Here is a 27,401-nt window from a genome sequence, read left to right as displayed (position 1 = left end):
AATGGGGGGCGATGGGGGGTGTGGGGCTGGGGGGGCCTATGGGGGGGCTGAGGGGGGTATGGGGGGAGTGGGGGGGGTGTGGGGCTGGGGGCGATGAGGGGCAATGGGGGGTGTGGGGCGGGGGGGGCTGATGGGCCCCACAGGGTCCAGGGTTCCCTCTGCTCCCACCCCCCATCCCCCCCGGACCCCCCATAACCCCCACAGCCCCCCCCCAGTGTCCCCCACCCCCCCAGGACCCCAATCCCCCCCCATAGGCCCCCATGGCCCCCCCCGCGCCCCCGCACCTCGTCCCCCAACGGCCCCCCCAACGGCCCCACACACCCCCCACAGGCCCCCCATCCCCCCCACAGCCCCCCACCCCCAATGTCCCCCCAGAACCCCCCCCACCCCCCCCTCCCGCCCCCCCATGACCCCCCCCCCGCTCACCTGCACCTCGTCCCCCATCCCCCCCCTCACCCGCCCCACCCCCCGATCGCCCCCCCCACACCCCCCCATGGCCCCCCCATCCCCCCTCCATGGCCCCCCCCGCACCTGCACCTCGTCCCCCCGAGCCCCCCCCCACACACCCCCCCAGGGCCCCCCCATGGCCCCCCCGCACCTGCACCTCATCCCCCATCCCCCCCCCCACAGCCCCCCCAGGGCCCCCCCCCATGGCCCCCCCCGCACCTGCACCTCGTCCCCCCGAGCCCCCCCCACCCCCCGATCCCCCCCCCCCCACCCCCCCCATGGCCCCCCCCAGGGCCCCCCCGCACCTGCACCTCGTCCCCCCGATCCCCCCCCCGCACACCCCCGCCATGGCCCCCCCCCGGCCCCCCCGCACCTGCACCTCGTCCCCCGGGTGCTGCACCAGCAGCGCGAAGGCGATGGCGGCCTCCGGCAGCCGCTGGAAATTGGCCTCGGCCAGGAGCGGCCCCAGCGCCGCCAGCACGCGCCGCGCGCGCCGCCCCGCCCCCGGCCCCGCCCCCGGCCCCGCCCCCGGCCCCGCCCCCCCCGGCGGCGCCGCGAGCCCCGTGTCCCGGTCGGGGTCGATGGGGCCGTACAGCGCCTGGGGGGGAGGGGAGAGGGGCGTGACCCACAGCGACCCACAGCGACCCACAGCGACACGCAGAGACACGCAGAGACACGCAGAGACACGCAGAGAGTCCCACAGCGAGACCCACAGCAACCCACAGCGACACACAGAGACCCACAGCGACACACAGAGACACGCAGAGACCCACAGAGAGACACAGCGACCCACAGAGAGAGACCCCCAGCAACCCACAGCGACACACAGAGACACGCAGAGACACGCAGAGACAGGCAGAGACCCACACGACACGCAGCGCCCCACAGCGCCCCACAGCGAGACCCACAGCGACATGCAGAGACACGCAGAGACACGCAGCGACCCACAGAGAGACACAGCGACCCACAGCGAGACCCACAGCGACACACAGAGACACGCAGAGACACGCAGAGACACGCAGCGACCCACAGAGAGACTCACAGAGACACGCAGAGACCCACAGTGACACGCAGAGACACGTAGAGACCCACAGAGAGACCCACAGCGACCCACAGCGACACACAGAGACAGGCAGAGACACGCAGAGACACGCAGAGAGACACAGCGACCCACAGCGAGACCCACAGCGAGACCCACAGCGACACACAGAGACCCACAGCGACACGCAGAGACCCACAGAGAGACCCACAGAGACCCACAGAGAGACCCACAGAGAGACCCACAGAGAGAGACCCACAGAGACCCACAGCGACCCACAGCAAGACCCACAGAGACCCACAGCAACCCACAGAGAGACCCACAGCCCAGACCCACAGCGACCCACAGCGACCCACAGAGACACACAGAGACCCACAGAGACCCACAGCGACCCACAGAGACGCACAGTGAGAGACCCACAGCCCAGACCAACAGTGACCCACAGCAACCCACAGAGAGGCCCACAGCAACCCATAGCCCAGACCCACAGTGACACACAGCGAGACCCACAGCAAGACCCACAGAGACCCACAGAGAGACCGACAGAGACACACAGCAACCCACAGTGACCCACGGAGACCCACAGCGACCCACAGAGACCCATAGCCCAGACCCACAGAGACCCGTAGCGACCAGCACTGACCCACGGTGACTAGTGGCTGACCCACAGCCTGGCCCCACAGCACCCAGGGCTGACCCGTAGCGCCCAGCTCTGACCCACAGCGCACAGTGCTGCCCCATAGCACACGCAGCCCGCTCCCATAGCGCCCAGCGCAGCCCCACAGTGCCCACTGCTGCCCCACAGAGACACGCTCTGCCCCACAGCGCCCAGGGCTGCCCCCTACCTGCAGGTGCAGGTGGTACCGGTGGTACCGGGGGTGCAGGGCCTGGTCCAGGCGGGCGGCGAAGGCCAAGAAGGCGGCGCGGGAACGGCCCGAGGAGTGGAACTCCTGGGGGTCACGGGGTCACGGGGTCATTGGGGTCAGGGGGTCACAGGGGTCATGGGGGTCACGGGGCCATTGGGGTCACAGGGCTCATTGGGGTCACAGGGGTCACTGGGGTCATGGGGTCATTGGGGTCATGGGACTCATTGGGGTCGCAGGGTCATTGGGGTCACAGGGGTCACGGGGGTCATTGGGGTCATGGGGCTCATTGGGGTCACGGGGGTCACAGGGTCATTGGGGTCATGGGACTCATTGGGGTCACGGGGTCACTGGGGTCACAGGGTCACAGGGTCATTGGGGTCATGGGGCTCATTGGGGTCACAGGGTCATTGGGGTCACAGGGGTCCTGGGGGTCACAGGGGTCACAGGGGTCACGGGGTCATTGGGGTCACAGGTGGAGGGGGGAGGGGTCCCGGGGTCCCTCGGGGGCGGGGGTGGGGGGTGTCCCCAGGTGCCCCCCCCCTTTGTCCCCCCCGTGTGACCCCAGGTGTCCCCGTGTGTCCCCACGTCCCCAGTGCCCCTCCCCGTGCCCCCGGGTGTCACCGCGTCCCCTGTCCCCCCCCACCCCCTGTCCCCACGTCCCCCTGTGCCCCCCCGGTCCTTGTGTGTCCCCCGTGTGTCCCCGTGTCCCCCCCGTGTGTCCCCATCCCCATGTCCCCGTGTCCCCCGTGTCCCCCTGTCCATGTGTCCCCCCCAGTGTCCCCGTGTGTCCCTGTCTGTCCCCATGTCCCCGTGTCTCCGTGTCCCCCCATGTCCCCAGGTGTTGCCCTGTCCCCCCCCGTGTCCCCATGTCCCCCCCCGTGTCCCCCTGTCGCCCTCCATCCCCGTGTCCCCGTGTCCCTGTGTCCCCCCGTGTCCCTGTGTCCCCGTGTCCCCCCGTCCTTGTGTGTCTCCCCGTGTCCCCCGTGTGTCCCCCTGTCCCTGTGTCCCCAGGTGTCCCCATGTCCTCGTGACTCCCTGTGTCCCCCCTTGTCCCCATGTCCCCCCGCGTCCCCCCATGTCCCCGTGTCTCCATGTCCCTCATTGTCTGTGTGTCCCCCCATGTCCCCGTGTCCCCCTGTGCCCCATGTCCCCCTGTGTCCCTGTGTCCCTGTGTCCCCCCATGTCCCCATGTCCCCCTGTGTCCCTGTGTCTCCCCGTCTCCCCCTGTCCCCCTGTCCCCATGTCCCTGTGTCCCCCTGTCCCCCCTGTGTCCCCCCATGTCCCCCGTGTCCCTGTGTCCCTGTCCCCCCCGTCCCCCTGTGTCCCCTTGTGTCCCTGTGTCCCCATGTCCCCCCATGTCCCCCCATGTCCCCCCGTGTCCCCTTGTGTCCCTGTGTCCCCCCGTGTCCCCCTGTCCCCCTGTGTCTCCCTGTCCCCATGTCCCCGTGTCCCCGTGTCCCCTTGTGCCCCTGTGTCCTCCCATGTCCCCGTCCCCCTGTGTCTCCCTGTCCCCATGTCCCCGTGTCCCTGTGTCCCCGTGTCCCCCTGTCCCCCTGTATCTCCCCATGTCCCCCGTGTCCCCCTGTCCCCCTGTCCCCCTGTGTCCCCCCGTGTCCCCGTGTCCCCCCGTGTCCCCCCGTGTCCCCCGTGTCCCCCCGTGTCCCCGTGTCCCCGTGCCCACCGTCAGCAGCAGGTGCTGCAGCTGCTCCCGCGAGAGGGGGACGAAGGTGTCCCTGAACTCCTGCTCCCACCCGGGGGGCACCTCCAGGCGCCGCCGCCCCCGCAGCCGCCCCAGGGCCGCGCGCAGGGACGCCAGGGGGGGCGCGGGGGGGGCCGCCGCCTGTGACGTCGCCCACGCCGCCTGTGACGTCACCCGCGCCGCCCGTGACGTCGCCCACGCCACCGGCGAGGGCCGCGAGGTCGCCGCCGCCCGGCCGACGCGCAGCATCCTGCACACGCGTGTGCGAAGGGGCGTGTGTGTGTGGGGGGGGCACACGCGTGTGCGGGCGTGTACAGGGGCTCCCTCACACGCGTGTGCGAGCAGACGCGGGGACGGAGGGGGCGGGGGGGCGTCGGGGCGCATGTGCGTGCAGGGACGTGCAAGGGCTCAGGGCACACGCGTGTGCAGGGACGTGCAAGGGCTCAGGGCACACGCGTGTGCAGGGACGTGCGATGCACCAGGGCACATGCGTGTGCAGGGACGTGCGAGGGCTCAGAGCACACGCGTGTGCAGGGACGTGCGAGGGCTCGGGGCACACGCGTGTGCAGGGACGTGCGAGGGCTCAGAGCACACGCGTGTGCAGGGACGTGCGAGGGCTCGGGGCACACGCGTGTGCAGGGACGTGCGAGGGCTCAGAGCACACGCGTGTGCAGGGACGTGCGAGGGCTCGGGGCACACGCGTGTGCAGGGATGTGCAAGGGCTCAGAGCACACGCGTGTGCAGGGATGTGCAAGGGCTCGGGGCACACGCGTGTGCAGGGACGTGGATGCACCAGGGCACACGCGTGTGCAGGGACGTGCGAGGGCTCAGAGCACACGCGTGTGCAGGGACGTGCGAGGGCTCGGGGCACACGCGTGTGCAGGGATGTGCAAGGGCTCAGAGCACACGCGTGTGCAGGGATGTGCAAGGGCTCAGGGCACACGCGTGTGCAGGGACGTGCGATGCACCAGGGCACATGCGTGTGCAGGGACGTGCGAGGGCTCAGAGCACACGCGTGTGCAGGGACGTGCGAGGGCTCGGGGCACACGCGTGTGCAGGGACGTGCGAGGGCTCAGAGCACACGCGTGTGCAGGGACGTGCGAGGGCTCAGAGCACACGCGTGTGCAGGGATGTGCAAGGGCTCGGGGCACACGCGTGTGCAGGGACGTGGATGCACCAGGGCACACGCGTGTGCAAGTGGACACGTGGGAGGGCTCGGGGCACAGGCGTGTGCATGCAGACACGCGTGTAAGGCACACGGCACGTGCACGAGGGCGATGGGGGGGGCACTGGGAGCACTGGGGGTGTGATGGGGGGGGCACTGGGAGCACTGGGGTGCGGGGGTGTGTGTGGGGGGGGGTAACGGGGGGGCTCAGCCGTGCCATGGGGGGGGCTCAGGGGCGCAGTGGGGGGGTTAAGGGGTGCGGGGGGGGCTATGGGGGGGTTCGGGGGGTGCTTTCAGGGGGTTATGGGGGGGTTACGGGGGGGCTGTGGGGTGCAGGGGGGGGGTTATGGGGTGCAGGGGGGTTGTGGGGGCTTATGGGGCACCATGGGGTGCAGTGTGGGGCTATGGGGGGGTTTATGGGGTGCCATGGGGGGGCTACGGGGTGCAGGGGGGGGTTATGGGGGTTATGGGGGCTGTGGGGTGCCATGGGGGGGCTATGGGGTGCAGTGGGGGGTTATGGGGGCTGTGGGGTGCCGTGGGGGTTATGGGGGGGGGTTATGGGGGTTATGTGGTGCAGTGGGGGGTTATGGAGGGGCTATGGGAGGCTATGGGGGGGTTATGGGGTGCCATGGGGGGGCTATGGGGTGCAGTGGGGTGTTATGGGGGGGTTATGGGGTGCAGGGGGGGCTATGGGGTGCAGGGGGGGGTTATGGGGGGGTTATGGGATGCGGGGGGGGCTATGGAGTGCAGTAGGGGGGCTATGGGGGGCTGTGTGGGGTCTATGGGGTGCCGTGGGGGGGCTATGGGGTGCAGTGGGGGGTTATGGGGGGGCTATGGGAGGCTATGGGGGGGTTATGGGGTGCAGGGGGGGGCTATGGGGTGCAGTGGGGGGTTATGGGGGGGTTATGGGATGCGGGGGGAGCTATGGGGTGCAGTGGGGGGGCTATGGGGGGCTGTGTGGGGTCTATGGGGTGCCATGGGGGGGCTATGGGGTGCAGTGGGGGGTTATGGGGGGGCTATGGGAGGCTATGGGGGGGAGGTTATGGGGGCTGTGTGGTGCCGTGGGGGGGCTATGGGGTGCAGTGGGGGGCTACGGGGGGGGTTATGGGGGCTATGGGGGCTGTGTGGGGTCTATGGGGTGCCGGGGGGGCTATGGGAGGCTATGGGGGGGAGGTTATGGGGGCTGTGGGGTGCCATGGGGGGGCTACGGGGTGCAGTGGGGGGCTATGGGGGGGTTATGGGGGTTATAGGGGCTGTGGGAGGCTATGGGGGGGTTATGAGGTGCCATGGGGGGGCTATGGGGTGCAGTGGGGGGTTATGGGGGGGTTATGGGATGCGGGGGGGGTTATGGGGTGCCATGGGGGGGCTATGGGGTGCAGTGGGGGGGTTATGGGGTGCAGGGGGGGGCTATGGGGGGCTGTGTGGGGTCTATGGGGTGCCGGGGGGGGGCTGCGGGGGGCTGTGGGGGGGTCTATGGGGTCCCGCCCCCCCCCGCTCCCCCTGACCTGCCGCCCGCCGCTGACATTGACACCGCGCGTGCGCCGGCGGCGGCCACGCCCCCTGCCCCGCGCGCGCCGGCGGGGGGCGGGGCGAGGAGCCGGGAGGAGGCGGCGATTGGCCGAGAGGCGGGGGGGGGGGGAGGTGGGCGGGGCCGGCGCCCCGAGGGGCGGGGCGAGAGCCGGAGGGGGCGGGGCCGCGCCGCGCACGCGCGCGGGGCTGCGCCGCCGAAAGGGCGGGAAGGGGAAAAGGCGCGAAAGCGGCGCTGAGGGGAGCGCGGGGGGCGGCCTCGGCCTCCCCAAAACCCCCCGAAATACCCTAAAAACCCCCCCGAAATCTCCGAAAAACCCCCAAAAACTCCCCCCCGCCGCCTCCCGGGGACCCCCCCGGTGGTGGGGGCTGAGCCCCGGGGACGTGTCATGGCGGCCGGGCCCGTCCCCCGGCTCAGCCCCGTCATGGCGGATCCCGCCTGAGGTAATGAGCGATTGGGGATCAATTAGCGCGCGTCGAGGCGGCCCGGTTCCTCACGGCGGCTCATCGGCGGGCGGCGGCGGCGGCCGTGGCTTCATTAAATCGGCCGTAATCAACGCCGCGGCGTCAGCGGGGCGGCTCCTCTGCCGTCCCTCGGGCGCCCGAAAGTGTCAAAACCCCACAAAATGGAGAAAGTCCCTCAAAGAAAGAGGCCTCGTCACTGATCCGGGCTGGGACTCGGCCGCTGCTCCCCGCGGAGCGAAATAAACAGTGAAATTCGTGGTAAGTGGTGGCGGGCGGCGGGCTGGGGGCGCAGCCCGCTAGATAATTTTATTAATAATAATAAAAACCGTCCCGTAGGAGAAAGCTTTACGCATCAACCTGCGACCGCCTGAGTGTAACGAGCCGGACGGGCGCAAACGAGTTTTTCTTTGATCGCGAGGGAGCAAGCGGCTGTTTCGAGGTGATTTTTCCCTTCGTTACCTCTTTGTACGAAGAAAACCCCCGAGTGTTTCCCGCCGGGAATCGCAAATTATCGCCTTTTCTGCGCAGAACTGGGCAAAAAACAAAACCCCAAACCCCCCCGATTCACCTCTCGGCCCCCGCGTCTCGATGGGGATGTTGCACAGAGGAGCCAGATCCGGGTTTATCGCTGGAAAAAGGGGGGTTTCACGGGGCGCGGTGCTGAGCGGGGCCGTGTTTTAACGGGATTCGACGAAATCGAATGATTTTTAATCGCCGTCGGGGGGAGCCGCCCTCCAGGCGAGGGTCGGGAAGGTCCGTGGGCTTCGCAAACTCGCTTTCAAGCTCCCGTAAACTGGCTTTTAAGCATCGGAAATTGGCTCTTCCGCTTTCTGAGCCTCTCGCGGAGGAGCTGAATCCGCTCCCGGCCCTGGATCTGCTGGGCTGCGCCCGTGCGATCCGCCCCTCTGCACTGTTTTTTGGGGGGAATTCCCCAATTTTGCAGGAACACGGGTCTGAGTGCCGGCCGGCGGCGTCGCCCGGGTGGCCAGCGCGGCCGCCAGCGTGGGCTACCGGTAACGCAGTGGCCGGCGGGGCTGGGGCAGGGGCGGAGACCGGGGAGAAACCTCGGAGAATTGAGGGGGTTTGGGGAAAAGGCACTAAAATGTGGGTACGGACAATGGGGGAAACGTGCAGAAACCCAACGGGAGGGAACTGATCGGCCTGTTCCTGCCTCTGCCTGTGCACGGCCTCTGCCTGTACATGGCTCCTGCCTGTACCTCTGCCTGTGCCTCTGCCTGTACATGGCTCCTGCCTGTGCCTCTGCCTGTGCCTCTGCCTGTACATGGCTCCTGCTTGTGCCTCTGCCTGTGCCTCTGCCTGTATCTGGCTCCTGCCTGTACCTCTGGCTGTACCTCTGGCTGTGCCTCTGCCTGTACATGGCTCCTGCCTGTGCCTCTGCCTGTGCTTCTGCCTGTACATGGCTCCTGCCTGTGCCTCTGCCTGTACCTTTGCCTGTACATGGCTCCTGCCTGTGCCCCTGCCTGTACCTCTGCTTCCACCTCTGCCTGTAGCTCTGCCTGTACGGGGTTCCTGCCTGTTCCCCTGCCTGTTCCTCTGCCTGCACCTCTGCCTGTACATGGCTCCTGCCTGTTCCTCTGCCTGCGCCTGTTCCTCTGCCTGCGCCCCTGCCCGCCATCACTCCTTGCCGCTGCCGTGACCCGCAGGCAGGAGCCGTCTGCTGCTGCCCGGCTGATTAACGAGGAGGCTCGTTAGCCCGTGCAGCCACCGCCACCTGTCCTCGGGCCACTGCCCGTCCCTGCCTGTCCCTGCCCGGGCACAACCACCCAGGGCCTGGCAGCGGCCGAGACCTGGCGCTCGTTACGCCCCTAACGAGCCGTGGCCCCTAATGAGGTGGGGGGGGGGGGGGGGAGGCCGCCCCCCAACACGGCGTCACCTCCGTGGGTCCCACCTCGACGTCGCGGTGTGTCCCGTCCCCCCCCGCGAGGGTCCAGCCCCCCAAGTGTGGGGTGTGGGTTTCCCCCCTACCAGCACCCCCAAATCCCCGCCCCCCCCCGGTCTCCTGCCCCACAGCTGCTCCCCACACCCACCTCCTGCCCCATAACCCCCCCCCTCCCCGGGTCTCCTGCCCCATAGAAGGGGGGTCTGGGGAGATTTTGGGGGGAGTTGGGGTAACTGGGGGAGGCTCTGGGGTAACTGGGGGGGGTCTGGGGGGTGTTTTGGGGGGACTGGGGGGTAACTGGGGGGGTTGGGGAGTCCGGGGGGGGGACGATGGAGTATTGGAGGGCTTTGGGGGGGTCCGGGGGGACGGTCCCGGCCGTGTCGCCTCTGTCGCGACAGGCTGGCGATGTCAATGGCGGGGGGGGGGGTGGGGGTGGGGGTGTCGTGGTGGGCGGGGGCGTGACCGGTGCCGGGAGGGGGCGTGGCCTGCGGCGGAGGGGCGTGGTCTTGCAGGGAGGGGGCGTGGCCTGTTCCGGGACGGGGCGTGGCCGGCGCCGGTGCCCGTGTCCCAGTGACCGGCGGCGGCGGCGGCGGCGGGATGCGGCGGGGAGCGTGAGAGGTGAGCGGGGGGGGACACCCCGACAGAGCCCCGGCACCCCCCCAGATACCCCCGAGAGACCCCCGGCACCCCCCCGACAGAGCCCAAACACCCCCCGACACCCCGACAGAGCCCCGACACCCCCCCAACACCCCCCCCCAATACCCCCGACACCCCAACACCCCTCTAATAACCCGCCCGACAGACCCCTGAGACCCCCCAACACCCCCCCAAATACCCCAGACAGACCCCCGACACCCCCCCAGTGCCCCCCGGTACCCCCATGACTGACCCCTGACACCCCCCGACAGCCTGACAACCCCCCAATACCCCCGACACCCCAACAACCCCCCCCAATAACCCCCCCGACACCCCCCAATGCCCCTATGACAGACCCCTGACACCCCCCCAATACCCCCGACACCCCAACACCCCCCCCAATAACCCCCCCGACACCCCCCAGTGCCCCTATGACAGACCCCCGACACCCCCTCCAATACCCCCCAACACCCCCCCAAATACCTCCCCCGACAGACCCCTGACACCCCCCAATGCCCCAATAGCCCCGACAGACCCCCGGCACCCCCCCACCCCAGGACCCCGACACCCCCCAGCACCCCAAAACACCCCGACCCCCCCATGACACACCAACACCGTGACAGACCCTGACACCTGCTGACACCCCCTCAACACCCTGACGCCCTGACACCCCCCAACACCCTGACGCAGCCCGACACCGCACCCCTGACACCCCAACCCCCCCTGACACCCCCCCTACCCGCCCGACACCCCGATGCACCCCTGGCACAACACCCCCTGACACCCCAATACACCCCAGCAACCCCCCGACTCCCCAACAGCCCCCTGCACCCCGACACCCCCAACACCTTGACACCCCCCCACCACCTCAACAACCCTCAACACCCCAATACACCCCCCTGACACCCCCGGTGCACCAACACCCCGACACGCCCTGACACCCCCCCGACACCCCCCAACACCTCAACAACCCCTCACACCCCAATACTCCCCTGTGACACCCCCCGATCCATTGACACCCCAACACCCCCCTGACACCCCGATACCCCCCGACACCCCCAATACACCAACACCCCGACACCCCCTGACACCCCGACACCCCCCCAACACCTCAACAACCCCCGATACCCCAATATGCCCCAGTGTCCCCCCAACTCCCCGACATCCCCCTACACCCCGTCACCCCCATGATACACCAACACCCCCCCGACACCCCCTTGACACCCCCCAACACCTCGACAACCCCCAGCACCCCAATACACCACCCCCGATACACCGACACCCCCTGACACCCCCGAGACCCCCCACCACCTCGACAACCCCCAGCACCCCAATACTCCCCCCTGACACCCCCCCGATACACCAACACCCCCCCAACACCCCAACACCCCAACGCTCCCCCCCATCCCAGCACCCCGGGCTGGGACATTTCACCCCCCCCGGGTGTGTGTGTACCCCGGGGGGGCTGGCGGGGGGGGGGGACACACGATCCCCCCGGGAACAGGGGGATGGGGGGGGACACGGGGGGGGGCACAGGGACAGAGGGACAGGGCGGGGGGACAGAGGGACAGGGACAGGGACAGGGACAGGGACAGCCGCCGCCGCACCGCCCCCCCCCCGGCCCCATTAGTATTCTGCAAGCGGCGGCGGGTGCTGCAGGGCGGGGGGGGGCGGCGGGGCCGGCTGGGGGGCGCTGGGGGGACTGGGAGGGACTGGGAAGGGGTGGGATGGGGCGGGGGGGCACTGGGAGGGGTTTGGGGGGGAATGGGATCCAGCTGGGGGGACTGGGAGAGACTGGGAGCACTGGGATGGGACTGGGGGGGGCTGGGGGGGACTGGAGGGGCTGGGAGGGGACTGGGGGGCACTGGGAGGGGTTTGGGGGGGCTATGAGGGGACTGGGAGCACTGGGATGGGACTGGGGGGGACTGGGCGGGGATCGCGGGGGTGGGATGGGACTGGGGGAGGCTGGGGGGGTACTGGAGGGACTGGGAGGGGCTGGGATGGGGCTGGGGGGCACTGGGAGGGGTTTGGGGGGCAATGGGATCCAGCTGGGGGGACTGGGGGGGACTGGGAGGGGACCAGGGGGGCTGGGATGGGACTGGGGGACACTGGGGGGCACTGGGAGGGGTTTGGGGGGGCTGTGAGGGGACTGGGAGCACTGGGATGGGATTGGGGGGGCTGGGGGGGGACTGGGAGGGGGATTGGGGGGGCTGGGAGGTACCGGGGGGCAGTGGGGGGACTGGGAGGGGCTGGTATGAAAGTAGGGGGACTGGGGGAGACTGGGAGGGGTTTGGGGGGGACTGGCAGAGACTGGGAGCACTGGGATGGGACTGGGGGGGGCCGGTATGGAACTGGGGGGACTGGGAGGGACTGGGGGAGACTGGGATCCAGTTGGGGGGTCTGGGATGGGACTGGGGGGGCTGGTATGGAACTGGGGGGACTGGGAGGGACTGGGGGGCTGGTAAGGGACTAGGGGGGGCTGGGGGGGACTGGGATCCAGTTGGGGTCCCTGGGATGGGACTGGGAGGGACTGGAGGCGACTGGGATCCAGCTGGGGGGGCTGGGAGGGGCCCGGGGGGTTGCTGGAACTGGGCTGGGGGGGGACTGGGTGAACTGGGAGGAGACTGGGGGGTTCTAGGGCCCAGTTGGGGGGGGCTGGGGGGGAGCTGGGTGAACTGGGAGCGGGGAGGGGGGGTGCTGGGGCCAAACTGGGGGTGCTGGGACCCCAGTTGCCCCCTCCTCACCCTCCCTCCCCCCCCCCAGGTGCAGCCGCCTCCACCTCGGCCCCCCCCGGCCCCCCCCCCGCCCCCCAGATCCTCCTGTGTGTCCCCAGCCCTGTCCCCGTGTCCCCAAATCCCCCCCGTGTGTCCCCCCCCCACGGCCGAGATGAGGCAGAGCCCCCCGGAGCCGAGCTCGGGCCAGGTAGGACCCGGGGGGGGCCTGGGGACCCTGGGGGGGGGACACAGGCGGTGTCACGGGGGGCTTGGGGACATCGGGGGGGGACACAGGCGGTGTCACGGGGGGCTTGGGGACACGGGAGGGGCGCGGGGGGGCCGTGGGGCGGCTGCTGGGTGCTCTTGGGGACGGTGACACGGGGGTTTGTCCCCCGCTGCTGCGGGGACGGTGACACGCGATTGTGTCCCCCCCCGCCTCGTTTTGGGGACAGGGACACGGGCTCGTCCCCCGCCATCCCGGGTTTGTGTCCCCCCCCCGGCCTCTGCTTTGGGGACGAGGACGGGGGTTTGTCACCCTGCCACCACGGGGACGGTGACACGGCTTTTTCCCCGCTGCCGTGGGGACAGGGACAGGGGGTTTGTCACCCCGCCACCACGGGGACGGTGACAGGGGTTTGTCCCCACCGTTACGGGGGTGGTGACACCGGTTTGTCCCCGCTGTTATGAGGACGGTGACAGGGGTTTGTCCCCACCATTACGGGGGTGGTGACACCGGTTTGTCCTCGCTGGTGTGAGGATGGTGACAGGGGTTTGTCCCCTGCCATCGTGGGGACGGTGACCGCTTTGTCCCCGCTGTTTTGGGGATGGTGACACTGGCTCATCCCCCACCGTTATGGGTTTGTCACCCACCACAGGGACAGTGACATGAGGTTGTCTCCACCCATCGTGGGGACGGTGACAGCTTTGTGCCCTCTGTTTTGGTGATGGTGACACGGCTTTGTCACCGCTGTTGTGGGGATGGTGACACGGCTTTGTCCCCTCGTTGTGGGGACGGTGGCACCAGCTTGTTCCCGCTGTTTTGGGGACGGTGACGCTGGTTTGTCCCCCGCTGTCATGGGGACGGTGACACAGGTTTGTCACCCGCCATCACAGGGACGGTGACACCGGCGTGTCCCCCACCGTTCCGGGTCTGTCCCCCCCCAGTTGTGGGGATGGTGACAGTGGCGTCTGGGTCACCCCCTGGTGACTGTTGGGGGTCTGGGGGTGACATTGCCGGGGGTGACCTGGGGTGTCCCTGTGTGGGCGGCTGTCCCCGTCCCCGCCTGTCCCTGTCCCTGTCCTTGCCTGTCCCCGTCCCCGCCTGTCCCCATCCCTGTGTCTGACTGTCCCTGTCTGCCTGTCCCTGCCTGTCCCTGTCTGTGTCTCCGCTTGTCCCTGTGTCTCCCTGTCCCCGTCCCTGCCTGTCCCTGCCTGTCCCCATCCCTGTGTCTGACTGTCCCTGTCTGTGTCTCTGCCTGTCCCCGTGTCTCCCTGTCCCTGTCCCTGCCTGTCCCTATCCCTGTGTCTGACTGTCCCTGTCTGCCTGTCCCTGCCTGTCCCTGTCTGTGTCTCCGCCTGTCCCCGTGTCTCCCTGTCCCTGTCCCTGCCTGTCCCTGCCTGTCCCCATCCCTGTGTCTGACTGTCCCTGTCTGTGTCTCCGCCTGTCCCCGTGTCTGCCTGTTCCCATCCCTGTCCCTGCCTGTCACTGTCTGAGTGTTCCTGTCCCCGTGTCTCCCTGTCCCCGTCCCTGTCTGTCACTGTCTGAGTGTTCCCATCCCTGTCCCCGCCTGTCCCCGTCCCCGTCCCTGTCTCCGCCTGTCCCCGTCTCTGCCTGTCCCCGTCCCTGTCCCTGCCCGCCCCTCCCCGCCCGCCGCTGCCTGTTGCTGCCTCCGCCTGTGCCCCCCCCTCCGCTGCCTGTCACCTTCTGCCAGCCCCGATTGTCACCCCCGTCACTTGTCCTCCTGTCCCCCGTCCTGGGGGGTGACACTGACACCCCCGTGTCCCTCTGTCCCTGGGTGTTGACGCCATGTCCTGGCGTGTCCCTGTGTCCCGGCAGCCTGGGGGGGGCACTGGGAGGTTACTGGGAGGCACCGGTGGCCCCAGGCCTGACACTGTCTCCCCGGCAGAGCGGGGCAGCCCTGGGGGGCACTGGGAGCACTGGGGGGGCACCAGTTGCACCAGTTCCCTGCACCACTCTCATGGTGTGGGGGGGTACTGGGGGCACTGGTTTGAACAGTCCTCTCCTGCCTGACCCTCTCCCAGTGCCGGGGGGATACTGGGGGTTACTGGTGGGCACTGGTCCCACCAGTCCCCTCCTGCCTGACCCTCTCCCGGAGCTGGGGGGGTACCGGGGGTTACTGGTGGGCACTGGTGGATACTGGGGGTTACTGGTGGGCCCCTCTCCCAGCAGTTCTCCCCCACCTGACCCTCTCCCGGAGCTGGGGGGGTACTGGGGGTTACTGGGGGTTACTGGTGGGCACTGGTCCCACCGGTCCCCCCCTGGCCTGACCCTCTCCCGGAGCTGGGGGGGTACTGGGGGTTACTGGGGGTTACTGGTGGGCACTGGTCCCACCGGTCCCCCCCTGGCCTGACCCTCTCCCGGAGCTGGGGGGGTACTGGGGGTTACTGGGGGTTACTGGTGGGCACTGGTCGCACCGGTCCCCCCCTGGCCCGACCCTCTCCTGGAGCTGGGGGGGTACCGGGGGTTACTGGTGGGCACTGGTGGGTACTGGGGGTTACTGGTGGGCCCCTCTCCCAGCAGTTCTCCCCCACCTGACCCTCTCCCGGAGCTGGGGGTTACTGGGGGTTACTGGTGGGCACTGGTCCCACCGGTCCCCCCCTGGCCTGACCCTCTCCCGGAGCTGGGGGGGTACTGGGGGTTACTGGTGGGCACTGGTGGGTACTGGGGGGTTACTGGTGGGCACCTCTCCTCGCAGTTCTCCCCCACCTGACCCTCTCCTGGAGCTGGGGGGGTACTGGGGGTTACTGGGGGTTACTGGTGGGCACTGGTCCCACCGGTCCCCCCCTGGCCCGACCCTCTCCCGGAGTTGGAGGGGTACCAGGGGTTACTGGTGGGCACTGGTGGGTACTGGGGGTTACTGGTGGGCCCCTCTCCCACCATCCCCCCGTTCCCCCCCAGGGCGCAGCGGCGCGATGAGCCCCCCCCGTCCCCCCGCCCCCGCCGGCAGGATGCTCTTCGCCTTGGCCCTGGCCTGCGCCAGCCCCTTCCTGGAGCCGCGGCCGGAGGGGCCCCGGCGGGCGCTGAACGTGGCCGTCATCCTGAGCGGAGCCTCCTACGGCCCCGCCGGGCCCCGCCTGGCCCCCGCCGCCTTCCGCAACTTCTCCCTGGAGGTGAACCCGGTGGGGGTGGTCCTGAACGACACCAACCCCCGCAGCCTCATCGTGCGCCTCTGCGACGTCCTCTCCTCCCTCCGCATCCACGGCGTCGTCTTCGAGGACGACACCCGCTCCGAGGCCGTGGCCCAGATCCTCGACTTCATCTCCGCCCAGACCTCCGTCCCCATCATCGGCATCAACGGCGGCTCCGCCATCGTCCTCACGCCCAAGGTGGGGGGGGCGGTGGGGGGCACCCCGATGTCCCCAGACACGTCCAGGGGCCCCCGACTGTCCCCAGCCCAACCCCAACCACGTTTTAGGGTCACCCAACTGTCCCCAGCCACGTCCAGGAGCCCCTGGCTGTCCCCAGCCCAACCCCAACCATGTCTGGACCCACCCGACTGTCCCCAGCCTAACTGTCCCCAACCCCAACCAGGTCTGGACCCACCCGACTGTCCCCAACCCAACTGTCCCCAACCATGTCTAGACCCACCCAACTGTCCCCAACCCAACTGTCTTCAACCCCAACCATGTCCAGACCCGCCCTGCTGTCCCCAGCCCAACCCCAACCACGTCTAGACCTACTCAACTGTCCCCAGCCACGTCTGGAGTGCCCCAACTGTCCCCAGCCCAGCTGTCCCCAACCCCAACCATGTCTAGACCCACGCAACTGTCCCCAACCCAACTGTTCCCGTTCTCAACCATGTCCAGACCCACTCAACTGTCCCCAGCCCAACCTCAACCGTGTCTAGACCCATGCGACTGTCCCCAACCCAACTGTCCCCAACCCCAACCATGTCCAGACCCACTCAACTGTCCCCAACCCAACTGTCCCCAACTCCAACCATGTCTAGACCCACATGACTGTCCCCAACCCAACTGTCCTCAACCCCAACCATGTCTAGACCCATCCGACTGTCCCCAACCCAACCGTCCCCATCCCCAACCATATCCAGACCCACTGAACTGTCCCCAGCCCAACCCCAACCACGTCTAGACCCGCATGACTGTCCCCAGCCCAACTCTCCCCAACCCCAACCACGTCTAGAGCCCCTCCAGCTGTCCCCAGCTGTCCCCGAGCCCGGCCGTCCCCCTCTGTCCCCGCAGGAGAAGGGCTCCACCTTCCTCCAGCTGGGCTCCTCCACCGAGCAGCAGCTGCAGGTCATCTTCGAGGTGCTGGAGGAGTACGACTGGACGGCCTTCGCCGTCGTCACCACGCTCTTCCCCGGCTACGAGGACTTCGTGGACTACGTGGAGGTCCTGACCGACAGCAGCTTCATCGGCTGGGAGCACCGGGGCGTCCTCACCCTGAACCTGACCGACGACCCCGAGGGGACGCGGCTGCGCCGGCAGCTGCGGGAGGTCAGCGCCCAAATCCGCCTCCTCTACTGCTCGCGGGAAGAGGCCGAGGCCATTTTCCGGGCGGCGCGAGACGCCGGTTTGGCTGGTCCCGGCTACATCTGGTTCGTGGTGGGCACCAACCTGGGGGGAAGCGACCAGCTGCCGGAGCACCTCCCCGCCGGGCTCTTCGCGGTGCTGTCGGCCGGGTGGCGGGACGACCTGCAGCACCGCGTCCACAACGGGGTGGCCATCGTGGCCAAGGGGGCCGAGGCCCTGCTGCGCGACTACGGCTTCATCCCCGAGTTCAACAACGACTGCCGGGCCCCCAACGTCACCCAGATCAACGACAACCTCCACCGGTGAGCGCGGCGGCCGCCCCCCGCGGCGCGGGGCAGGGTGACGGCGCGCTGGCGGCGCGGTGACGGCCCGGTGTCCCCCCCCAGGTACTTCATGAACATCACCTGGGGGCAGAAGGACTTCTCCTTTAACGAGGACGGCTACCTCGTCAACCCCTCGCTGGTCGTTATCTCCCTCAACAAGGAGCGGAGCTGGGAGGTGGTGAGCGTCCCCGGCGTCCCCGCGGTGTCACCGTCCCTCCCCGTCCCCGGCGTCCCCGCGGTGTCACCGTCCCTCCCCGTCTGCTCCTGGCGCCTCTTTGCCATTCCGGTCACGGCGACGGCCGGCTCCTCTCGCCGGCGCGGTGTCCCCGGGGGGGGGTTGTGGTACCATCTGGCATCTGTGTCCCCCCCCACGGTTGCGGCGTCACGCTGCCTTGTCACAACAACGCGTCCCCGAGGGGGTGGCGGTGACGCCTGGCCGGTGACGGCGGCATGGAAACGGTGACGTCTCCCGGGACCCTTCCTCGGCCACTTCCCTGCCAAGGGCTCCGGCTGTCGGGGGGGTCTGTCTGGCTGTCAGGGGGGGTCTGTCTGGCTGTCAGGGGTCTGTCCGGCTGTTGGGGGGTCTGTCTGTCTGTTGGGGGGGTCCATCCAGCTGTTGAGGGTCCGTCCAGCTGTTGGGGGGGTCCGTCCGGCTGTCGAGGCTCTGTCCGGTTGTCAGGGGGGGTCTGTCTGTCTGTCAGGGGGTCTGCCCGGCTGTCAGGGGGGGTCCGTCCGGCTGTCGGGTGTCCGTGGTGGTGAGGTGGGGTTGTCCCCGACGGTGTCACTGATCTGAGGGTGGCTCTGGTGGCACCGGCCGCCGTCGTCCCCCCCCCGCAGGTGGGCAGCTGGGAGCACCGCGTCCTGCGCATGAAGTACCCGGTTTGGTCGCGTTACGGCAAGTTCCTGCAGCCGGTGGACGACGACCAGCACCTGACGGTGGCCACCCTGGAGGAACGGCCCTTCGTCATCGTGGAGAACATCGACCCGGCCACCGGCACCTGCATCCGCGACTCCGTCCCCTGCCGCAAGCAGCTCAACCGCACCGCGGGGTGGGTGACGCGCCCCCGCCTGCCACGGGGGTGGCCCCGCCATCCTCAGGGTGTCCCCAGTTCCGCCGTTGGGGGTGTCCCCACCACCCTGGGGGCATCCCCAACATCTCAAGGGTGTCTCCAGCTCCCCGAGGGTGTCCCCACCACCCCCACGAGGGTGTCCCCACCACCCTGGGGGCGTCCCTGCTGCCCTGGGGGTGTCCTCACCCCCGCGAGGGTGTCCCCACCACCCTGGGGGCGTCCCCGCCATCTCAAGGGTGTCCCCACCGCCCGGGAGGGTCTCCCCCCCCCGCCATGAGGGTGTCCCCACCGCCCTGGGGGTGCCCCCACCATTGTGAGGGTGTCCCCCGTTCCACCCTGGGGGCGTCCCCACTGCCTCGGAGGTGTCTCCACCGCCACCAGGGCGTCCCCACCACCCTGGGGGTGTCCCTGCTGCCCTGGGGGTGTCCTCGCCCTCCCGAGGGTGTCCCCGCCGCCCTGGGGGTGCCTCCACCGCCACCAGGGTGTCCCCAGCGCCTCCGGGGGTGCCCCCCGTCCCACCCTGGGGGCGTCCCCGAGCGTCCCCGTGCCCGCAGCCCGCAGGCGGAGCCGGCGCTCTTCGAGAAGAAATGCTGCAAGGGCTTCTGCATCGACATCCTCAAGCGCCTGGCGCGCGCCGTCGGCTTCACCTACGACCTCTACCTGGTCACCAACGGCAAGCACGGCAAGAAGATCGACGGCGTCTGGAACGGCATGGTGGGAGAGGTGGGGAGGGCCACGGGGGCGACGGGGAGGGACCCCCCACCCTCCGGGGGGACGGGGAGAGACCCCCCACCCGCACCTCTGGGGGGCCCAGGGCCTCAGGGAGAGACCCCCCGTCCTTTGGGGGGCCCGGGGGGCCGGGGAGAGACCCCCCACCTGTGGGGGGGACAGGGAGAGACCCCCCACCTGCACCTCTGGGGGGCCCAGGGCCTCAGGGAGAGACCCCCCGTCCTTTGGGGGGCCCGGGGGGCAACCCCCAATCCTTTGGGGGGGGCCGGGGAGAGACCACCAACCCTTTGGGGGGGCCAGGGAGAGACCCCCCACCTCTGGGGGGGCCGGGGAGAACCCCACCCCCCAAGGGGACCCAGACGTCCGGCAGCGGGTGGGGGCCCCCCCAGATCTATGCCTGAAGCCCCGCCCCTTCCCCTGGACACGCCCCCTCCGGGCCACACCCTTTCGCTTCCCTGCTCTTTCATTGGCTCGTCTGCCTCAACCCCACCCTGAATTGGCCACGCCCTGATTGGCCCCACCCTGATCGGCCCCGCCCCAATGACCCCACCCTGATTGACCCCACCCCTAACGGCCCCACCCCTATAGCCCCGCCCTGATTGGCCCCGCCCTGATTGGCCCTGCCCCAGTGGCCCCCACCCTGGTGACCCCGCCCCGATGGCCCCGCCCTGATCGACCCCGCCCTGATTGGCCCCGCCCCGATGACCCCGCCCTGGTCGGCCCCGCCCTGATTGGCCCCGCCCCCCGCAGGTGTTCTACGGCCGGGCCGACATGGCCATCGGGTCGCTGACCATCAACGAGGAGCGCTCCGAGGTCATCGACTTCTCCGTCCCCTTCGTGGAGACCGGCATCAGCGTCATGGTGTCCCGCAGCAACGGCACCGTCTCCCCCTCCGCCTTCCTCGGTGGGGACACGGGGACACGGGGGGACGCGGGGGTTCAGGGGGACACCGGGACATGGGGGGACATGGGGGGACAGGGGGACACCAGGACATGGGGACACAGGGGGACACAGGAGGACACGGGGATGAGAGGACATGGGGGGACACGGGGGGACACCAGGACATGGGGGTACATGGGGACACGGGGGGACACAGGGGTTCAGGGGGACACCAGGACATGGGGGGACATGGGGACAGGGGGACACGGGGATGAGAGGACATGGGGGGACACGGGGGGACAGGGGGACACGAGGACATGGGGGGGCACGGGGGGACAGGGGGACACAGGGGGACACTGGGACACGGGGGGACACAGGGGTTCAGGGGTCACCAGGACATGGGGGGACACGGGGGGACAGGGGGACATGAGGACATGGGGGGACAGGGGGATGAGGGGACATGGGGGACAGGGGGACACAGAGATGGAGACAGGGGATGAGGGGACACAGGGACAAGGGGACACGGGGGACATGGGGACAAGGGCACAGGGGGACAGGGACGTGGGGACGTGGGGACACAGAGATGGGGACAGGGATGTGGGGACGCAGGGACGAGGGGACGTGGGGGCAGAAGGATGAGGGGACATGGGGACACGGGGACAAGGACAGGGGGACACGGGGACAAGGGGACAGGGGGATGGGGATGTGGGGACACAGGGTCGGGGGGAAGTGGGGACGTGGGGACGTGGGGACATGGGGACGTGGGGAGAAGGGGACACAGGGCCACGGGGACGTGGGGCCAGGGGGACGCCCCCCGCGCTGGCGGTGACCGTGTCCCCGCTGTCCCCAGAGCCCTACAGCCCGGCCGTCTGGGTGATGATGTTCGTCATGTGCCTCACGGTGGTGGCCGTCACCGTCTTCATCTTCGAGTACTTCAGCCCCGTGGGCTACAACCGCAGCCTGGCCACCGGCCAGCGTGAGTGGGCCACCCCCGCGGCGTCACCCGCGGCGTCACCCCTGTCACCCGGGGAGGGGGGGGGGGGGCACGGGGGGGAGGGGACACGAAGCGAGGAGGACACGGGGACGTGAGGAGGTGGCATCACGGCGGCTTCGCCCCCTGGGTGTCCCCAGGGAGCCGGGAGGGCGGGGGGTGTCAGGGGTGGCCCTTGTCAGGGGTCCCCGCCATCCCTGTCCCCACTGTCCCCGTCCCCAAGGTGACGCCGTCCCCGTCCCCACGGTGATGGCCTCCCCATCGCCATGATGACGCCTTCCCTGTCCTCATGGTGACACTGTCCCCGCTCCACCTGTCCCCACTGTCCCCAGGGTGCCACCATCCCCTGTGTGACACCGTCCCCGTGGTGACACTATCCCCAGAGTGACCCTGTCCCTGTCCCCAAGGTGCCACCATCCCCATGGTGCCACCATCCTTGGGGTGTCACCGTCCCCATGGTGATGCTGTCCCCATGGTGCCACCGTCCCTGGGGTGTCCCTGTCCCCGTGGTACCACCGTCCCTGGGGTGCCCCCATCCCCACAGTGCCACTGTCCCGGGGGTGACCCTGTCCCCGTCCCCACAGTGCCCCCGTCCCCATGGTGCCCCTGTCCCCACGGTGCCACCATCCCTGGTGTGACACCGTCCCCGTGGTGATGCTGTCCCCATGGTGTCCCCATCCCCGGGGTGTCCCTGTCCCCACGGTGCCACTGTCCCTGGAGTGTCCCCATCCCCACAGTGTCCCCGTCCCCCTGCTGTCCCCGTCCCCACGGTGTCCCCGTCCCCACAGTGTCCCCACCCCCATGGTGTCCCCACCCCCATGGTGTCCCTGTCCCCCCGGTGTCCTGTCCCCACGGTGTCCTGTCCCCCTGGTGTCCGCGTCCCCACAGTGTCCCCGTCCCCCCGGTGTCCCCGTCCCCCTGGTGTCCTGTCCCCACGGTGTCCCGTCCCCCCGGTGTCCCGTCCCCACGGTGTCCCCGTCCCCACAGTGTCCCCATCCCCACGGTGTCCCCGTCCCCCCGGTGTCCCCGTCCCCCCAGTGTCCCGTCCCCACAGTGTCCCCGTCCCCACAGTGTCCCCATCCCCCCGGTGTCCCCGTCCCCCCGGTGTCCCCGTCCCCACAGTGTCCCCCTCCCGACGGTGTCCCCCTCCCGACGGTGTCCTGTCCCCCTGGTGTCCCCGTCCCCACAGTGTCCCCGTCCCCACAGTGTCCCCGTCCCCCCGGTGTCCCGTCCCCCCGGTGTCCCCGTCCCCACAGTGTCCCCATCCCCCCGGTGTCCCCGTCCCCCCGGTGTCCCCGTCCCCATGGTGTCCCGTCCCCACGGTGTCCCCATCCCCACAGTGTCCCCATCCCCCTGGTGTCCCCGTCCCCACGGTGTCCCCATCCCCCCGGTGTCCCGTCCCCACGGTGTCCCGTCCCCGTCCCCAGGCGCGGGGGGCTCCAAGTTCACCATCGGCAAGTCCATCTGGCTGCTCTGGGCCCTGGTCTTCAACAACTCGGTGCCGGTGGAGAACCCCAAGGGCACCACCAGCAAGATCATGGTGCTGGTCTGGGCCTTCTTCGCCGTCATCTTCCTCGCCAGCTACACGGCCAACCTGGCGGCCTTCATGATCCAGGAGGAGTACGTCGACACCGTCTCGGGGCTCAGCGACCGCAAGGTACCGCGCGCCCGGGGGACGGGGGACACACGGCTCTGGGCACAGGTGTGCGGGGGGGGCTTGGGGTGTGGTGGGTGTGGTGGGTGTGGTGGGTGTGATGGGTGTGGTGGGTGTGGTGGGTGTGATGGGTGTGGTGGGTGTGGTGGGTGTGATGGGTGTTGGTGGGTGTGATGGGTGTGATGGGTGTGGTGGGTGTGATGGGTGTGATGGGTGTGATGGGTGTGGTGGGTGTGGTGGGTGTGGTGGGTGTGATGGGTGTTGGTGGGTGTGATGGGTGTGATGGGTGTGATGGGTGTGATGGGTGTTGGTGGGTGTGGTGGGTGTGATGGGTGTGATGGGTGTGGTGGGTGTGGTGGGTGTGATGGGTGTGATGGGTGTTGGTGGGTGTGGTGGGTGTGATGGGTGTGATGGGTGTGGTGGGTGTGATGGGTGTGGTGGGTGTGGTGGGTGTGATGGGTGTGATGGGTGTGATGGGTGTGGTGGGTGTGATGGGTGTGATGGGTGTGGTGGGTGTGATGGGTGTGATGGGTGTTGGTGGGTGTGGTGGGTGTGGTGGGTGTTGGTGGGTGTTGGTGGGTGTTGGTGGGTGTGGTGGGTGTTGGTGGGTGTTGGTGGGTGTGATGGGTGTGATGGGTGTGGTGGGTGTGATGGGTGTGATGGGTGTGATGGGTGTGATGGGTGTTGGTGGGTGTGGTGGGTGTGGTGGGTGTGATGGGTGTTGGTGGGTGTGGTGGGTGTGGTGGGTGTGATGGGTGTGATGGGTGTGGTGGGTGTGATGGGTGTTGGTGGGTGTGGTGGGTGTGATGGGTGTGATGGGTGTGGTGGGTGTGATGGGTGTGATGGGTGTGATGGGTGTGGTGGGTGTGATGGGTGTGATGGGTGTGGTGGGTGTGATGGGTGTGATGGGTGTGGTGGGTGTGGTGGGTGTGATGGGTGTGATGGGTGTGGTGGGTGTGATGGGTGTTGGTGGGTGTGATGGGTGTGATGGGTGTGATGGGTGTGATGGGTGTGGTGGGTGTGATGGGTGTGATGGGTGTTGGTGGGTGTGGTGGGTGTGATGGGTGTGATGGGTGTGATGGGTGTGATGGGTGTTGGTGGGTGTGGTGGGTGTGATGGGTGTGATGGGTGTGGTGGGTGTGATGGGTGTGATGGGTGTGGTGGGTGTGATGGGTGTTGGTGGGTGTGATGGGTGTGATGGGTGTGATGGGTGTGGTGGGTGTGATGGGTGTTGGTGGGTGTGATGGGTGTGGTGGGTGTGATGGGTGTGATGGGTGTTGGTGGGTGTGGTGGGTGTGGTGGGTGTGATGGGTGTGATGGGTGTTGGTGGGTGTGGTGGGTGTGGTGGGTGTGATGGGTGTGATGGGTGTGATGGGTGTGGTGGGTGTGATGGGTGTGATGGGTGTGATGGGTGTGGTGGGTGTGATGGGTGTGATGGGTGTGATGGGTGTGGTGGGTGTGATGGGTGTTGGTGGGTGTGATGGGTGTGATGGGTGTGGTGGGTGTGATGGGTGTTGGTGGGTGTGATGGGTGTGATGGGTGTGATGGGTGTCGTGGGTGTGGTTGGATGCGATGGGTGTTGGTGGGTGTCGTTGGGTGCGGTTGGGTTGGGCATGGCTGGGCGTGGCCGGGCGTGTCAGGGCGTGGCCGGGGCCGACGCCCGGGGCAGTTCCAGCGCCCGCAGGAGCAGTACCCCCCGCTGAAGTTCGGGACGGTGCCCAACGGCAGCACGGAGAAGAACATCCGCAGCAACTACCCCGACATGCACAGCTACATGGTCAAGTACAACCAGCGCGGCGTGGAGGACGCCCTGCAGCACCTCAAGAGCGGGTCCGGGCGGGGCCGGGGCGGGGCCTGAGGGGGCGGGCCCTTGGGAGGGGCCTGAGGGCGGAGCCTAGGGGGGTGGGGCCTGGGAGGGACTGGGGGGTGGGACCTGAGGGGGCGGAGACTGGGAGGGTCCTGGGGGCGGGGCCTGAGGGGGCAGGACCCGAAGGGGTGTGGCCTGCGGGGGTGTGGCCTGGGAGGGAGGGGAGGGGGCCGGGGAGGAGGGACAGGGCGTACGGGCGGGGCCTGGGAGGGAGGGGCGGGGCCTGGGGGAGGAGGGAGGGGCCTGCTGACTGTGGGCGGGGCTTGGGGGTAGAGGAAGCCGTGGGCGGGGCTTAGGGTACGGGTGGGGCTGTGGGCGGGGCTTAGTGTGGGTGCGGCTTGGAGGCTGTGGGCGGGGCTTAGGGGGACTGGTGGGGCTGTGGGCGGGGCTTGGAGACTGTGGGCGGGGCTTAGGGGGACTGGCGGGGCTGTGGGCGGGGCTTAGTGTGGGTGTGGCTTGGGGCTGTGGGCGGGGCTTAGGGGTACAGGTGGGGCTGTGGGCGGAGCTTAGTGTGGGTGCGGCTTGGAGGCTGTGGGCGGGGCTTGGGGGACTGGTGGGGCTGTGGGCGGGGCTTGGAGGCTGTGGGCGGGGGCTGTGGGCGTGGCTTCTGAGGTACAGGTGGGTCTGTGGGTGGGGCCTAATGGTGTGGGCGGGGCTTGGTGGCTGTGGGCGGGGCTTAGGGCTGCGCGGGGCTGTGGGCGGGGCTTATTGGGGACGGGTGAGGCTGGGGGCGGGGGCTCGGGGTTGGGGGGGGCTGTGGGCGGGGCCTGCGCCCGTGGGCGTGCCCGACGTGGCGGGGCGTGGCAGGAAGCTGGACGCCTTCATCTACGACGCGGCGGTGCTGAACTACATGGCGCGCAAGGAGGAGGGCTGCAAGCTGGTCACCATCGGCTCGGGCAAGGTCTTCGCCTCCACGGGCTACGGCATCGCCCTGCAGCGCGGCTCCCGCTGGAAGCGCCCCGTCGACCTGGCCCTGCTGCAGCTGCTGGGCGACGGTGGGGGCCGGGGGGGGCACGGGGCGGGGAGGGCGTCTGGGTTGGGTCTAGGGTATGGCTGGGGGGGTCTGGGGGGGTCTGGGGGGGGCCGAGGGGGTCTGGGGTGGGTCTAGGGTATGTCTGGGGGGATTTGGGGGGGTCTGGGGGGGGTCGAGGGGGTCTGGGGTGGGTCTAGGGTGTGTCTGGGGGGGTCTTGGGGGGTTTGGGGGGGGTCGAGGGGGTCTGGGGTGGATCCAGGGTATGTCTTGGGGGGTCTGGGTGGGTCTAGGGTATGTCTGGGGGGGTTTGGGGGGGGTCGAGGGGGTCTGGGATGGATCTAGGGTATGTCTGGGGTGGTCTGGGGGGGGTTGGGGGGGTCTGGGTGGATCCAGGGTATATCTGGGGGGTTTGGGGGGGGTCGAGGGGGTCTGGGGTGGATCCAGGGTATGTCTGGGGGGGTCTGGGTGGGTCTAGGGTATGTCTGGGGGGGTTTGGGGGGGGTCGAGGGGGTCTGGGATGGATCTAGGGTATGTCTGGGGTGGTCTGGGGGGGGTTGGGGGGGTCTGGGTGGATCCAGGGTATGTCTGGGGGGGTTTGTGGGGGTTTGGGTGGGTCTAGGGTATGTCTGGGGGGGCCTGGGAGGGGTTGAGGGGGTCTGGGAGGGGTCTAGGGGGGTCTGGGGGGGGCGGGGGGGTTTGGGGGGGTGCGGGCGTGGGTCTGGGGGGGGTCTGGGGTATGTCTGGGGGGGTCTGAAGGGGTCTGGGGCAGGGTTGGGGGTGTTTGGGGGGGGTCTGGGGGGGTCCGAGGCACGTGGGGGTTTCCGGGGGGGGGGGTCTGAGGGTGTTCGGGGGGCCCGGGGTGGGGTTTGGGGGCTCGGGGGGGGGGGCTGGGGGCGCGCAGCACGACGGCAGCGTTGAACCTGCCCCCCGCGGTGCCCCCCCCCCCGGTGCCGGTGCCGGCGCCCCCCAGACGAGATCGAGATGCTGGAGCGGCTGTGGCTGTCGGGGATCTGCCACCAGGAGAAGCTGGAGGTGATGAGCAGCAAACTGGACATCGACAACATGGCGGGCGTCTTCTACATGCTGCTGGTGGCCATGGGGCTGAGCCTGCTGGTCTTCGCCTGGGAGCACCTGGTGCACTGGAAGCTGCGGCACTGCCTGGGGCCGCCCGGCCGCCTGCGCTGCCTCCTCGCCTTCAGCAGGGTACGGGCACGGGCACGGGCACGGGGACGGGGGGATGGAGGTGGGGATAGCGATGGGGACAGGGGGATGGGGATGGGGACGTGGGGACGTGGGGATGGAGGTGGGGATGGAGGTGGGCACGTGGGGATGGAGGTGGGGACGTGGGGATGGAGGTGGGGATGGAGGTGGGGACGTGGGGATGGAGGTGGGGATGGAGGTGGGGATGGAGGTGGGGACATGGGGATGAGGTGGGGATAGGGATGGGGACGGGAGGACGTGGGGATGGAGGTGGGCACGTGGGGATGGAGGTGGGGATAGGGATGGGGACGGGGGGATGTGGGGATGGAGGTGGCAATGTGGGGATGGGGATGTAAGGATGGGGACATGGGGATGGGGACGTGGAGATGTGGGGACGTGGGGACATGGGGACAGAGGTGGGGATGGAGTTGGGGACGTGGGGATGGGGATGTGGGGATGGAGGTGGGGACGTGGGGATGGGGATGTGGGGACGTGGGGACGTGGGGATGGAGGTGGGGACGTG

At 69.3% G+C, this 27,401-nt stretch overlaps 2 protein-coding genes across 2 annotated transcripts; one reads left to right on the top strand and one right to left on the bottom strand.

The window, feature by feature from the left end:
- Positions 1 to 752: 752 nt before the first annotated feature.
- Positions 753 to 6,769, bottom strand: TMEM143 (transmembrane protein 143; the record flags this gene model as incomplete). The annotated part of the gene is made up of 4 exons (XM_074572116.1): positions 6,722 to 6,769; positions 4,034 to 4,301; positions 2,332 to 2,436; positions 753 to 1,045 (listed from the first exon to the last, which is right to left on the bottom strand). Coding segments are annotated over exons 1-4 (686 nt in total), but the record flags the coding sequence as incomplete, so codon positions are not given.
- Positions 6,770 to 9,689: 2,920 nt separating this feature from the next.
- Positions 9,690 to 26,878, top strand: LOC141737423 (glutamate receptor ionotropic, NMDA 2D-like; the record flags this gene model as incomplete). Its single annotated transcript, XM_074572117.1, has 13 exons — positions 9,690 to 9,726; positions 12,508 to 12,666; positions 15,598 to 16,025; positions 16,902 to 17,494; positions 17,579 to 17,693; positions 18,353 to 18,564; positions 19,140 to 19,308; positions 20,065 to 20,218; positions 21,044 to 21,169; positions 22,612 to 22,841; positions 24,508 to 24,668; positions 25,513 to 25,700; positions 26,649 to 26,878. Coding segments are annotated over exons 3-13 (2,592 nt in total), but the record flags the coding sequence as incomplete, so codon positions are not given.
- Between the last annotated feature and the right edge of the window lie 523 nt (positions 26,879 to 27,401).

This window comes from Larus michahellis, unplaced genomic scaffold (assembly GCF_964199755.1).
Source record: "Larus michahellis unplaced genomic scaffold, bLarMic1.1 SCAFFOLD_509, whole genome shotgun sequence".
In the NCBI taxonomy this organism is placed as follows: Eukaryota; Metazoa; Chordata; class Aves; order Charadriiformes; family Laridae; genus Larus; species Larus michahellis.
This window is presented reverse-complemented; position numbering and strand designations above follow the sequence as displayed.